The sequence below is a fragment of the Notechis scutatus genome, chromosome 1, assembly GCF_049901735.1.
Source record: "Notechis scutatus isolate UNSWTSFEM ecotype Mainland chromosome 1, rNotScu1.2, whole genome shotgun sequence".
Classification (NCBI taxonomy): Eukaryota; Metazoa; Chordata; class Lepidosauria; order Squamata; family Elapidae; genus Notechis; species Notechis scutatus.
The window spans coordinates 237,969,256-237,985,059 of record NC_142009.1 but is presented as its reverse complement, the minus strand read 5'-3'; the positions used below and the strand labels follow the sequence as shown (position 1 = coordinate 237,985,059).

Below are 15,804 nucleotides of genomic sequence, written 5' to 3'. Positions count from 1 at the left end.
TGTGTGTGTGTATGTATATATATATATATATATATATATATGTATATATATGTATATGTATATATATATATATATATGTATGTATGTATGTATATGTATATGTATATGTATGTTTTCTTAAGTTTTCGCAGGTATTTATATGTATGGTATTCAGCTTTGTTCGGGTATTTTCCCATGTCATTATAGAAGCCTGATGATGGCAGATGAGATTCTGCCGAAATGTTGCTACAACTTTAAAAGCACAACTATAATGACGTGGGAAAATACCCGAACAAAGCTGAATACCGTATGTATGTATGTATGTATGTATGTATGTATGTATGTATGTATGTATGTATATATATATATATATATATATATATGTATATATATATATATATATATATATTTATATAAAATTATATTTATAAAAAAATATTAAATATATTAGCTTTTTTTAAAAAATTGTATTAGTGGTCCTCGGGATGTAAAAGTATGAGTTTCGTGGTCCCTGAGATCCAAAAGGCTGGCGACAATCTAGGCAATGCTGGAATATGTAGAAGCAATGGTTCCCTTCTTTACCTGTTCTGTATGGCAAATGAATCTCCATTTCATTCAGTAATATACTGCCATCTGATTTGAAAACTACAATCTGTGTGAGAGAAAATACAGATATTATGTCAGTACAACTTTGTGGGGATCCTTAAAACAGAACATTACAATTTACAGGGTTGTAAAAAGGGAGTCTTATTATATTAGAATGACAACAAAAGCTCTGTATTTTATAAATAACAGCACATATTAATGTTTCAGTTTCTTTATACAATATTTAATTAACTGGTGAAAGAAAGCAGTTAAAACCTCAAATTTAAATAAATTGACTTAGATCACTATATTTTATTTTGACAATTGGCAGCTATATTTATGACTTCTGTGTTTTCAGCGAAGGAATGATGAAACACCGTCCGTGCAATTTCTTTTCCTGGCTGGCCAGATTGTTTTGCATTCTTTATACTTTTCCTCCAGGGAAATGTTTCCCAATGATAGCAAATTCCTGAAGTGTCACCTTCACTACCCAGTTTTCTCCAGATAAAATATCCATTACTAAGAATTACGGGAGTTGAAGTCCATATCTCTGAAAGTTGCAAAGATCAGAAAACACTGAGGGGAATTTATAATACTCCAGATTACCTCTCACCAACGTTTATGACCTCCCAATAGTGGCTATCCACTGCACAGCCAATTGAAAAGTACACTGTAGAAGGAATTTGGTTGCCATCCCTCACTGAAGAGTTAACAGTATATATTACTTAGCTTTGCTAGCTAAATCACAAAAGTGTAATGGATCAAGAAGAAAGTTATTTTTAATAAATTTAATAAAATAAAAATAATTGTTGAAAATAATTCTCATTACTATTTAATGTAAAAATTTTGTTGGGCAATAATAATGTTAATTCATATTGTATACATAGCATATTATCAATGTAAATAACAGCAAAATAAATGTAAATCAAACACAATTATGTATAATCAGCAACCACAATCATAAATGTGAATACTTATTACAATTTCTTGAAATAATAAAAATATAACATCATCTGATTTTTTTTAAGGCCGACAAAGAGAAACAGATATCAAATGAAATAAAAGACATTGTAGTATGGATGAACAAGTTGATAATAACTATACCATCATCATTTTCATTAAACTTACATTCTTCCTTTGATCTGTTAGTAGCACTACTGACTTAAGGCATGTCTGCTTGTCTGAAGAACTGCATGGACCCAATTCTCCCAAAAGGACATGGGTGTCATTTTTAGTGGTCTGCACATATGGAAGAACAAATACAATTAATATGGTCAGTCATTGCCTCTGAATACCAATCTGTTTTCTAAGACATCTAAAATTATCTATTAAACAAAAAATGCTATCATCCATCCATCCATCACCTATGTTTATCTATCATCTCTCTATTCTATCTATCTATCTATCTATCTATCTATCTATCTATCTATCTATCTATCTATCTATCTATCTATCTATCTATCTATCTATCTATCATCTATCTAATCTCTTGTCAATCTGTCTATTGCTATTGGAGATCCAGCTACCCAAATCACTCAGTGTCCCATTCAGACTCATAGCAATCTTTTTAGCCTTGTCCTAAATTTCACTGCACTTTATAAGGTGGTATAAAGGACATGTGCTATATGTTGGTAGCAGCAGTTATCAGAGCTATACAGCTCTGAGGGGTATGCTCTACATTATACAGTATATCAGCAGATGTCAGACTGGCTGTGATGTCTAGTGGTGAATTCTGTAAGGTTGACACAATTCTGCAGTGCTAGTCCCCCCCCCAAAAAAAAAACAGCTAGTATCAGATGTGCAACAAGGTGACAAATGGAACAAATTTGCCAATGTATAGAATATCCCTGTAGTCACAGTTCTGCAGACATTCTAGCAGACAGAATTAATAATAATATTGAGTTGCCCAATACATAAGTCAACTGTCCCCCTCCCAAAAAGGAAATAAATTCAACTTTGACTATTCATATTCCATATCATAATCAGGGCATAACACAACTTAGAAATAATGCTTGGGGAATTTTATCTTTTCAATCAACTGACCTGATCCACATTGCCTGAGCTTCTCTGGAAATTAGAATTAGTTGTCGATCAGCTATTACACTTTCTAAATGTTTCAGTTCAGTTCTTGGTCCAAAATGCATATGGAAATGCATATTTTGAGAGAAAATTCATACTGACATGCTATTTTTGAATATGTTTAGAATGTTTGTCTTGGAATACAATTAAAACCTTGATTTTGTGTTAGTAAAAAAATTATGAATGCAGAAATAGAGTAGATTGGGCATGGACTAGAAATCTATTTATTTGACCATTAAAAGGAGAAAATTGTCCCTAACTAAATGTGCTTGTTTTTATAGTTAGGGGAGAAGTGGATTACATCATTTACATCATTTGCTATATACACCAAAGGACCTTATAATCACTAAGCCCATTTAAATATCAGTGAAAAGGTTATGTTAATTTTGAATGCTCATTGATTTATTCTACAGATTTCTTCAATCGGCCTTTGGAGTTGTGCCAAATATCTTTTGCTGATTGCTTTATATCATTCCATAGCAGTGATTTAATTTTTTAAATGTTTGTGTTTGTTATGCATTTTATTCCAGTTATTCCAATTCTGTAAAGCACTTGGTTATTTCTGTACTAAAATATAGTTGCAGTGACTGTTATGATGATGATAATGATACCAGAAATTTATTTTCTAGCTGAAGAAAATATGGCAAGTTTGTATTGCAGATGTTCCATGTTTTTGAGATAAAAGGCTGGGAGCGTTGCTATTTCTACAGAAGGACCATTCTAAATTAACAACTTTGTTCAGTGATATTTAAATAGGCTTAATGATTATAGGGTCCTTTGCATGTATATAGCACATGATGTAATTCATCCACTTCTCCTATAGCTATCAAAACAAGCATATTTGCAATGTTCATAATACCGGGTACAGATCCAAAGGGCAGTATTCCACACACATACCTTGGTCAACACATAGTAACAGTCTCCATGGAAGGTATATTTCTTCCCATCAAAAGTGGTTATGTGGGATCCACCCTCCAAAGCACAGGTACTCGGACATGATAACTCCTTGCAGTTCCATCTCCCTGACTGACAAGTGCTGAAAATAAACAAACGGGGTATACAAATTAAGAATTTGTACTGAAAATACATGCATTTAGAATGTCCCACTGAATGGGGTTTTTTTTTGGAAGTACGTCTGTTTGTATTTTCTCTACAAAATAATCACACCTAGGTGGGGTTGTTTTTTTTGTTATTGTTGTTGTTTTTACAAATTGAAGAAGCCATTAAAGCCTGGATGATGACTTTGCAGTTACAGATTAAATTAGAGGCAATACTGTCAGCTGCAAGAAATCAGGAAGCAAGGTGGTTCAAATAAAGGCAGGTTATTGCATGCTAACCCTCTCTACAAGAATCTGGATTACTAAGATCAAAGCAAATTGGTGGTAGATAAGAATCAATGGAATTCAAAGTGTGCTGGACTTACATCTCTAATGGACGTGAAGGGACTGCTGAACCCTCCCTTGGGCTCAGCCTGGTCATCTCCTACAAATACATTCACTTTTCTTTAGGGTTACTTGCTGATCCTAGGTATTTTTTTTTTATTTATCTTCCCTTATTCCACATAAATGCAACATTTCTTAATTTGACTTTGCATGTTTACTCAGTGTAAAATAATATAAGGTATTGAATTAAAAGCAAGGGGGGTTCATTGGTAGTGCAAGGCAGAGGTGGTATTCAGCAGGTTCTGACCAGTTCTGGAGAACCACTGGCGGAAATTTTGAGTAGTTCAGAGAACCGGCAAATACCACCTCTGATTGGCCCCACCCGCATCTATTCTCTGCCTCCCGAGTCCCAGCTGATCGGCTGGGTCTTCTTTTGTTGCCCTGCACAGGAGAACGGAGCTGGAAAGCAGGTTAGTGGGCTGGGGAAGGAATGGGATTTTGCAGTAAACTTCCCCCAGGAGGGGAGAGGGAATGGGGATTTTACAGTATCCTTCCCCTGCCACGCCCACCAAGCCACACGACGCCCACCAAGTCACACCCACAGAACCGGTAGTAAAAAATTGTGAATCCCACCACTGGTCCAAGGAAGTTATTATTTGAACAAGCATCACTTATTCTCAGGCTGTTTCTGTACTAGTAAAGTGTCTAAATAGGATCACTCTGTCATTATTGACATGATATAAACCCTGTTCTCATTTTGACGTAACAATGATTGGGTTACTCTAAAAAACAAATTTTACTTTAAGCGCTAAAAGGGAAATGATGAGCTATTGGCATTCTTACCACTCTTCACACTCATTGGCAATTTTCTGACCAGGGGAGAATGTTTTTCCATGAAGTTTACAGTGGCATTGGCTGGTTAACACACAGCCATTCCCTGTGACATCATCATATACCGTGCCTGTAAAAGTGAAAGAAGAAATCATTAAGAATGCACAGCAACCAGAATTGCTACTAAAGGGCTAAAAAGGAAATTCCTAGCTAATTACTACATTTCATTGAAGAGTACAGAGTAGGAGTAAAGATTCACAGCAGAAGAGAATGAGCTTTGCAAGGGTCTTGCAAATAGCCTAATTTCATGAAGTCCTAATTTCAGAAGTTTTCTGCAAACATTCAGTTCAGCTTAAATTTAAGAACAAAATGTCCCATTAGCCTGATAATGGGATTAAAAAAGGAAAAAGGGAACAGGTTCCAAAGAGAAAAGAGGGATGGGTCAAAAAGGCCCACTCGTTTTTGACTCTAGCCAGGTCTAATCAGGTATCTAATTGATTATGCCCAAGAAAATGCAGCATTCAATAATAATTTTTTTTAAAAAGTTTGCCTGTTCCTTTTCTGAGCTCGTGATAGATGGCAGTAATGATGCTTTCTTTCAAAGGGAGATAATCACTTCTGCTTAACGCTGACCATTTTTAAAAATTATTTCTAATATTGCTACCTCAACATTTCTTGAACGGAAATTACATTTTTCATATATATTTTTCTCAGAGTTAAATCTCAGTGAATCAACTATATACTATTACTTACTGGAATGCTTGTTATTGCAATGAGCACTAATTGGGGTGAGCTTCAGGGGTGGGCTGCTGGGGGTTCACAGGGGTTCAGGAGAGCCCCCAGCTAAGATTCTTTGCAGTTCAGAGAATCCCAAATCCCACTGCTGGCTGGTCCCGCCCGCCCTGCCCCGACCCTCCCAGGAGTCTCCATGCCGCCCGTTTTCGGTGCAGGTAAGTGCAGGACGCGCATGGAGGCTCAGGGAGGGTGGAAAAAAACGGGCCTCCCGGAAGTTCAGAAATGGTGGAAATTGGCCCATTTCCAGCTTCCTCCAGAGCCCAGGGAGGCCATTTTCGCCCTCCCAGAGGCTCAAGGAAAGCCTCCAGAGCCCGGGAAGGGCATAAACGCTCCCCTGCAGTGGTGTAGGAGGCCGACTAGGTCACTCCCACCATGGCCACGCCCACCCGGCAACCAGGCAGAGAACCATTGCTAACATTTTTGAAGCCCACCCCTGGTTCACTTACTATTGAACTAAGCACAAACAACTATGAAAAGGGACTAATCAGCTTGGCTTCAACCATCCAACTGAGCAGGGATTTAAATTTGAATTTCCCACCCAACTCTTTATACATTGAAATGGTTACCTTTGGGGCAAAAACAGCCATCCATATAGTGTTCTTCACATAGTTTGCTGATCTCCAGGTGTGAACAGGAGTCCATGCAGGGAGAACCACTTTCCAGGTAAATCATGTTTTTGGGACATGACTTTGCTAAAAGAATAAAAGAATTGGGCAACGATTAAGAAACAAACTTTGTATTTAATGGACAAAAATCCATTACCTGTGAGGAAAAACACACAAGAGAGTTGCATTATGAGGAACTAAACTCTTTAAAAACCATGGTGCGCTGATTATACCATGTTGACTGTGAATCCAAATGATTTGCAGTGAATCTTGGAGTGCAGTGAGGAGAATGGATTTGAAAATGAAGATAGGAAAGATCAAGTTAATTGTTTTTCCCCACAGAAATAGAGGCAGCAACTGATTATGTTATGCACAAAAATGGAAGAACACTTTGATTCCCACAATGGATGAATGGCTGCAAAAATTGATAGAGTTAGCAGAGATTGACTGCTTTGATTAAAGGAAAAAAAACACAATTACTTTTGTTTCTACTTGGAAGCCACTTCTGGACTTTGCGATTAAGGTGGGAAAAAAATGAAACTTTGATTTTTGGGCTTTACCAATTAGATAGGTTTGTTGCTATAGAAATGACTATAGCTTATATTACTATGTACAAATAAAAAGTTGAGATTTGATATTATTATCTTATTCTACTGCACCAAACGGAATCAGAAGACAATGCCTTTTCTTTCTTTTTTCTATTTGCCCTGTATTTTTTTCCTTTCCTTCTCCCTCCCTTACTATTTTCTTTTGTATTTTTTTTTGTATTTTATATTATAAACTAATAAAAATTAAAAAGAAATAGAGGAAGCAATTGCTACTTATACACAAATGTAAAAAATGACAAATTTGTATATCTTGGCAAGCTTTTTTCTAAAAACAGGGAAAGTAGTGATATAAAATGTGCAAATTCTTGCAAAAAAAGTGCTGGGTAATATCGAATCTGTCGTGAAGAATGACAGAAGCAAAATGGGCTATGTATAAGACCCTGCTTCTGCCCATTTAGTTATAGGAAAGTCTGTTGGGTGAATAAGGAAAGATATAAAAGTAAATTGAATGAACTGGGAATGAGAGTTAAGTGTGCCTGGTAAAACAAGAAGAGACAGGGTCAAGAATGAAAAGATGGCAAATGAATACAAAGTTAAGTGACCAGTAGGAATGGCTTTCATTAAGGTGGTTTGATCATATAGAGAAAATGAATGAGGATCAAACCACAAAACAAAAGGATGGCAAAATAGTAAAAAGACAGAGAATTGAGAAATTTCTATTTAAAGTAGAAAAAGAACAGAGTTTTATGTAACAAAATATAACTAATTTAATGTTTTATGGGTGTGATGGAAACAAGGCTGGTTTGCAAAAAATTAATTCTTGACTGGTATAGCCAAAATGCATTGCTATAAACTAGATACATGTATGCCTTTCCCTTTCCTTTCCTTTCCTTTCCTTTCCTTTCCTTTCCTTTCCTTTCCTTTCCTTTTTTCCTTTCCTTTCCTTTCCTTCCTTCCCTTCCTTCCTTCCCTTCCTTCCCTTTCCTTTCCTTCCCTTTCCTTCCTTTCCTTTCTTTCCTTCCTTTCCTTCCTTCCTTTCTTCCTTCCTTCCTTTCCTTCCTTTCCTTTCCTTCTTCCTTCCTTTCCTTCCTTTCCTTCCTTCCTTTCCTTCCCTTCTTCCTTCTTTCCTTTCCTTTCTCATGCCATTACTTTCTTTGCTTACTATTTTGTCCGCTTTGAATAATTTGCCCAGAAGTATCATAGTGGATATGGATGGATGGATGGATGGATGGATGGATAACCAACTCCAAACCCAGACAGATGAAGTAATAGTCTATCTGTATCCTTTGTGCAAGTTTCCATGTTTTTAAATATTGTTAATATAAGACCAGTGATGACTGTCTTGTATTTTTTTTAATATGTGGCTGACTATTTCTATAGTCAGTCGACAATTCACATTGATAGAATTCCCCTGAGTTTCAAAGGGTTTTTAATTTTCCTTATTTTGTTTTAACACTTTTTGTGGGTCAGCTTAGTTCCCAAGACACTGATGCTCTGTGGAAATGGACAGAAATAAATAATCAACGATGGAGGATATTTAGGAGAAACATATTCAGGATGAAAGATGGAGGATCTTCAGGGCCATTTTGACATAAAATAAAGTAGTGGCAGTATCCACACCTGCATCCTGTTAATTTTTTTTCAACTTCATTTTGTTCTTGTATGTTGCCCAGACTCACACTGTTTGAGTTAGGCAGCCTTATAAATCCAGTCAATCAATCAATCAATATGATCTAAGCCAGTTTGCTACTTACGGCAGAGCTGAGAGGTCCTCCAATTCTGAGGTTTGCCACCAGCGTGGGAACACTGTCGTGAATATTCAGAGATGGTACTGCAAAGGCAGAAAGAGTCCTTTCTACGCTGACAAGCACATCTGTCCTGCATACAAGCTTGAACATACAGTTCTAGATTCAGTCGATTCTGGCAATCTGCAAATGCCGGCGAAGTTAGGAGAGTTTCACACTCTTCACGCTTGAAAGAGAAGAAAGCAGAGAAGAATAGGTCTCTCCCTTACATTACCCTCCAGTAATAAAAAGACTTGATTAAAACTGTAAACCAAAATTGTGCCTTCAAGTTTTGGGGCTGTGAAACATGGGCCACTGTTCTCAATAAAAAAAAACCTGGAGCAAAAGCAGCCAGGGTTTAGAGGTTGATCTCTCCCTATTTCTGATCATCCATCAAGGTTTGAAAACTTACATGCTGCTTGCACAGTTCAATAGGCTTTGTCTCATCAGGGTCTTCACATTTTGCTGTGGGGTTATTAATTTTTTGTAGGTTTCCAAATGTGATTGGATTGTAGCTTAATCCTATTAGAAACGATAAAGGTGTATTTAAACAATCTCATTTTCAGCTTATGATTCTTAGCATACTGATAAGTGTAAAGCTCCATGTGTGATAAATCAGCTAGATAAAGAGGAATGCATGATGTTGGGTATGGATACCACACAATGTATTTTGAGAACAGGAAGAAAGACAGATGATCAACAGAGATGCTCAGAAATGTTGTACTGTATATTAAGTAAACTAAGGTACAAGACATCCTGGTTTTGCTTGAAAACCACAATTTCTTAATCTACAATACATTCAGCTACAATGGACTGTCTAAATTTTGTGCAGTTTTATTCTAGTTATTGGTGTTCATATACTTAAAGATCTGTTTGAATGTTTTGTTTTGTTTTCATTTTCATGGAAGAATGCATGAATCTCAGAGTTTAACTTGGATTGAGTGGAAGTAATACATACAGTTTTACTTTATTGGTAAAGTGAATTCCATACTATTCTTGAGTTAACATACTGCTCTTGAGTATGTTAGGGTTAGGGTTAGGGTTAGGGTTAGGGTTAGGGTTAGGGTTAGGGTTGAGTTAACATACTGCTCTTGAGTTCCCCTGACTATATAAAAAACAGATTTAATTATACAGTGGACAATATTATATTAAATAGTAAATCAAGTTCTGCTAACTTAGTTTAGTGACCTTATAATTTAGTTAAAATTTAGAACATATAAGTCATTGTACATTCTCATTTGCAAACTAATTTGCCTGGAAAAAATAAGGTGTTGCATGTGTGTGTTAAACTATCGTTTGACTGTCAGTTCTGTATTTAAAGCATGTTCTCCAGTTTGTAGTAGAATGCTTTCTGTACTGTTGCTCTACTTACCATCTGAGATAAATTCATTGTAGATCTGTTGTCCATTATAATCTCCACAAAGGCCACAAGTATAATTGTTGAATTTAGAGTCAAGCTCAATCTACATTGAAGAAATAAAACCACGATATTTTGATTGATGGTGGTGATTCAGTATCTCAAGCATATGTCTTTTTTTATATGCTGAGATCCTTTAACAAGGTAACTTAAATATAACTTGTAATCATTTTCACAGTTATGATCATTGCAGCATCCCCATGGTCATGTTTATTCGAATGCTTGACAAGTAGTTCATATTTATGATCATTGCTGTGTCCCAAAGTCATGTGATCATTTTTTGCAACTTTTTGACAATGGGGAAGCCAGATTTACTTAACAACCATGTTACTAATTTAATAATTGCAGTGATTCACTTAACAAATGTGCCAAGAAAAGTTGTAAAATGGGGATAACTCACTTAACAAATTTCTCACTTAGCGACATAAATTCTGGGCTCAATTATTGGTTGTAAGTCAAGGACTACCTCTATAAATGCTGATTTCCTAATGCAATTCTCCGATACAGAACAGGATATTTTGCAACAGGACATATTTCTAATGCTAACTCTTTATCTGAATAATCTAATGTATGAAAAAGCCCTTACAAGCTACGCTGGCTCAAGTTGTATTCAGCCTAGCCTAAAGGTAGCCAATGGGATAGAATTATTCTAAAACCAATCATACTGTAGGTACTGGGGAAAAAAAATCACAAAGAGAGTAACAGAGGATAACAGCTGTGGTGGCACAGTGGCTAGAATGCAGTACTACAGGCTACTTCTGTTGACTGCCAGCTGACTGCAATTTGGCAGATCGAATCTCACCAGGCTCAAGGTTAATTCAGCCTTCCATCCTTCCAAGGTAGATAAAATGAGGACCCAAATTGTTGGAGGCAATATGCTGACTCGGTAAACTGCTTAAAGAGGGCTGTAAAAGCACTGTGAAGCAGTATATAAGTCTAAGTGCTATTGCTAAGTGCTATTGCTATCATTGCCTGTATGTTGTATATCAGCCAGAAGTTGACATCATACCATCAAAGCATCTGCTTGGTTCCATATCAGAATTAGGCCCACTTTTGCATAGACTTTAGTATATATATTGTTCTTCTCAATCAGGATGCCAGAACTATAATATGGAGTCTTTACCCTGTAGAGAAGGATGACAGAAAAGTATGTGCACTTGTTTCCATTGCAATGGACAGCTCAAGCATTAGAAGTCTATCATGTTCCTATAATTAGTGAGGAATTACATTGTACCTCTGGTCTATTTTACATCCAAACAGCTGGGTTTTCAGAATTTTAATATGTTTGAATTGTTGCCTGATTTGATTCCACTGCACCGCTCCAAATTGTATCTGAGTTTGGGTCCATATTTGTGCAATCTTAATAGCTCAGTCAAGCCAACAAGTAAAAATATACTGTTTGTTAGAAGCAGTTCCCTTTTTCAGTAAAACATATACTCTTATGAACTAGAAAAAAATTGGCAAGCATAGCTAGTGGGAAAAAGAACCTCAGTTGAAAGAAAAGTGGGCTGTTTTTACTAGCCTTTTCCATAAACCTCTGAAAAGCTGGTAACAGGGAATAAAAATGATATTAAAAGACACTACATGTTAATTAGTTCCAGTCAGGCTAATCCCAATAATAACTTTTTGTGAGGTCACTATGTATGATTACTCACTATGTATGATGTATAGTTTAAGACACATTCCCTTGTATACTGAAATAATTGTACTCTCTCTCATTCAGTCTACCAGAGTAGAAGCATCCTACATATATGGAGAGTCATCAAAAGGCATCCTAACAGCGGAGGCGGGGGGAAGCAGGAGGAAAGTACTTGAATGCAAAGCTACAGAACAGATTGGAATAAGCAAGACTTCAATGGCTGCAGTAAGCATATCAGACTGTGATAGGCTTTGTGTACATTTAACCTTTTCCGAGATGAAAAGCAAAGAATTGTTTAGACTCATTTTTTTCCCTGTGCTATGAGGAGCAGGATCTTATACATAGGTTTTCTAGTCATTTGCGAGGTTTGCTGCAAAGCAAAATGTTAGTCAACCTTAGAATAATGGAAGAGGTCATATTACAGGAAAAGAGAAATATTAACATTCATTAAGAGAATGAATATGTTTTCTTAAGCCAATTACCTAACATTTACCATGGGTTTTAAATTCAATAAGCTGGTAAGGAATGTAAAATGCTAATTAAAGAAGAAAAGCTACCATCACTTATCTCACCATGCTAGGGAAGAAAAATAACTAAAGCTTCCATGTCAGTATATAGAACCAGTATATCTACTGACTAAAAGGGACATTTCCCCAGAGAACTAGCTTACTTTGAGCCTGCTGGTATAGTCTTCTAATCCTTCTAATTTTTCTGCTTTATATTCAACATGAACTTGGATGGATCTCTAGTAATGACCATTCAATTTTAAGTCAAAATCCCTTAATGATATAGGAAAATGTTCTCAGTAGATATTGTTGGACTGGAGTGTTTGTAGCATATCGAAAATCAAGTCATTACGCTGTTGCTTGTAGGATACAGATTGAATTCTAGTGAAGTCCAGTGTTCAGATCTAAAGAGAACCTACGCAATGAATCAACATGGACATAACTACACCTGGCAGCTTTCAGTACAACCTCTCTCTCAATCTCAGTTGTATTTTTATAAGTTGCCGTTATAATGTTTAATTAACAATTTTTCTAAAAGTCAACAAGGTGAAGCTAGTATAAAACAAGGAGGGACTGCATGTGGAATGCAATTGGATGAATTGTGACCAGATGAAAAGTTGAAAAATATTATTCTCCTCCAGACTGAGAATGAAATTTCTGACAATAATATTGAAGCATATTGAAGTTCAACAATCCAGGAGCTAGCTTCATTATTAGGCTCTACAGTCTATATTGAGTGAGAGGTATGCAAGCCTTGGGAGTAGTGACTAAAACTTGTGTTGCCTCAGATGTTTTTCCTGAATAATCATACCCAAATTCAGTCCAAATTTTGCTTTAGTTGAAAACTGGTGATGACCTGTGTATGTACAGACTCCCTGAAGTCATTTCACATCTCTTATTCTAACTTATTTTGTACTTCTCTTGAAAGTTTTCTGAAGAATTCCAACATTACTTCAAACTTTGCTCAAAGTAACATTTCTTTTGAAAATGTAGCTGGAGTTTCTACACAACGTAGTTTCTGAATGTTTTGGGCTATCGCTTCTGCAATATTAAAGCTTCTACAGTGAAATTTTTGTGAAAGATTTTCAGAATTCAAAGATTGCATGCTTGGAAACATAACCACGTCAGAGAAACTTACATTTGCTCATCTACCGCAACCATGTTGTGAGTGAGGTAAATAGCAACATCTTTGATTGTAACAAGAACATATTTGATATTAGGGTGACGTTGATGATTCTGCTCACGCTGGATATGAACAGAGAACTCTTTATAAGATTCTCGGCAATCTGAAGCCAAGTTATAATCACAGACCCCGGGAAATTGGTAAAAATCTCCATCAAAGGTTTTAAAATGGTTGTTTCCCCAGGTACTGCAGACAAAGTGGCCGTGGTTAGATTTTCTTACTGAAAAGACAAAAATGTGATGACAAATAACCATTAAGGACTATTATGAAGCAAAAAACAAATCCAAACCCAGATCAATGACACTTACGTAATTAAGTCAAAATAAACAATTTAAAAAGCCTTGGAATGGGGAAAGCTTGCCAGTATCAGATGCTTGACTGAAATTTTTGCATTTTTATATTACCATTGTTGTTTGCATCAACTCAAGAAATATACACACATAAAGCATGAAAAAGAGGCACAAATATTGGCCTCTTTTTTTTTTTTTAGTACAACTAGATCTTTGTACTATGGGAAACAAAAGGAGAGTGTTACCTCTTAACGTGAGTTACCGCTTGGATGGTAGTGTGATAGTGAAGCATTTAAAACAAAATTGCTGCCACTTATACCAAATAAGATATGATTTTTAATTAAACATCACTCCTTTGAAAGTTCCAGGTTCGAGTTATATTCATTAACAGTAGGGATATTTAGTCTTGCTTTATTTGCAGGACCTTAACATTTGAAGATTAATGAAGAAATCAGAATCAATATCCCAGTGCTGAAATGAACATTATAGCACAGCAAAGTGATACCCTCCCTACTAGCACTGTTAATATTATGTTTACTATGACCACTGACCAGAATACAACAAGATAACAGCAGACAGAACAAAGGAATTTACATCACTAACCCAGTCAAAGTGGGTCTGGTTTAACAGACCAGATTCATAGAAACTGAAACATACTGGCCAGATAACAGTCATTCTACATAGAATAAATGCTTAGATACTTGGTTAAATAAAGAGTTATAAGATGCACTTTGCATCCTTAAAAGAATGCAATACAGCAGGACTATAGATTCAATAAATTCTGTGACAAATACTGTAAGCCAAGATCTGCCGTGCCTTAATATCGGCAACATATTCATTCATATCATACAGAATATTCACTTGTTACAAGCACCCAATACCTTCCATATTTTCCACGCTCTACGAAATCATCAGAGAACTTGAAAGCCCATTACAACAAGCTTTGAGTGCTCTTTAGGCTGCCCATTGGCCACATCTGTAGCATACTTGTTAAACATCTTACCTCTTTTAATTTCACTTGCACAGCAAAGTACCAGCCCTAGCAACAACAGGCTGGTCACCTCTGGCCCCATGGTGGCTACGAGTGCAAGGCAGAAGCCAGTCTACAGCTTTTCTTTATATAATGCCCATTGGCACAATCCATCCCACCAGAAGGGAGGAGGAGGGGTGAAGCGTTTGTACAATGTTTGTTAACTTCAGAAAGTAAACAGACCTGAATTTTTCATTGTAATACCTGTAATCTAACATTCAGGAAATAGGGTAATATTTTTTTAGTTTATTGGTTCCGTTATCATGCAATTGCCCTTTTTATGGCCCATTTATATTTTATTTCTCAAAAGGATGCTGGACTTCCTTCCATCTTCACCCAGGCTTAATTTAATGCATCTTTTAATTGTAGAAAGTAGACGCTCAATGTAAGAATAATTTATTTTAAGAATAGCCTATGAATCTAGAAACACTTTTTTTTTCCTGAATAAGAACTAGTTAGAATTCCTCAAATCCCTCAGATTTAGCCTTTGGAGTAGGATTGATTGCTGTTATCAGAAAATTAAGACACCAATGTTGTTTATTGATTAGCAATATTAGGTAGACTCAAAGAATGAATACTAGTCCCATGCATATGAAAAGTGGTTAATTTATTATTAAAACACCACGCTCATAGGACCATTATTCTTATTTTGCCTGACCATTTTCTTCCAAGTTAGGGGGATGCCTTGTCTGAGAGCTTCAGAAACTTTGAAAGTGGCACTGTGGAATGTCTCTGAAAGAAATAAACTGTATTTGCACATTCAAGTCTTTTGGTTTGCTCCTACCTGGATGCTGGCACAGGGCTGAAGAAAAATAGGATTTAATTCTAAATAGGATATCATGTACTTTGTGCCAGCAGCTATGAAAAAAAGAACATTCTCAACTTTCATACTGGCAAAATAACATCTTTATTCTCTTTGTTAAAGTATACAAGAGATTCATCTCAAGTCCTCCTAGAAGTTTTGAACAACCAAAAGGCAAGGAGAGCCTCCACTAGACCCTGCATTTCCAGAATTACACTCTTAGATCTAGCCTTGCTATGCGAATTGATCTCTATCAGAATTGTATCACTTCAGATGGAAGAAGTTGAGGCTCACATGACTGAATGGTCTCTTTCGATTAAAAAATAAGTTTGGGAACCTCCTCTACTCA

The 15,804-nt window shown here is 36.1% G+C and overlaps 1 protein-coding gene across 1 annotated transcript in view; it reads right to left on the bottom strand.

Moving 5' to 3' along the window:
* MUC2 (mucin 2, oligomeric mucus/gel-forming) overlaps positions 1-14,696 on the bottom strand; it is a 66,907-nt gene extending 52,211 nt beyond the window's left edge. The window contains exons 1-11 of the mRNA XM_087949197.1: positions 14,627-14,696; positions 13,289-13,553; positions 11,015-11,129; positions 9,961-10,051; positions 9,001-9,110; positions 8,559-8,775; positions 6,218-6,343; positions 4,869-4,986; positions 3,541-3,679; positions 1,693-1,803; positions 562-631 (exon numbers count right to left, since the gene is read on the bottom strand). Of these exons, the coding sequence (XP_087805323.1) occupies positions 562-631; positions 1,693-1,803; positions 3,541-3,679; positions 4,869-4,986; positions 6,218-6,343; positions 8,559-8,775; positions 9,001-9,110; positions 9,961-10,051; positions 11,015-11,129; positions 13,289-13,553; positions 14,627-14,696 (1,432 nt within the window). The remainder of the gene's footprint in view (positions 1-561; positions 632-1,692; positions 1,804-3,540; positions 3,680-4,868; positions 4,987-6,217; positions 6,344-8,558; positions 8,776-9,000; positions 9,111-9,960; positions 10,052-11,014; positions 11,130-13,288; positions 13,554-14,626) is intronic.
* Positions 14,697-15,804: the final 1,108 nt, after the last annotated feature.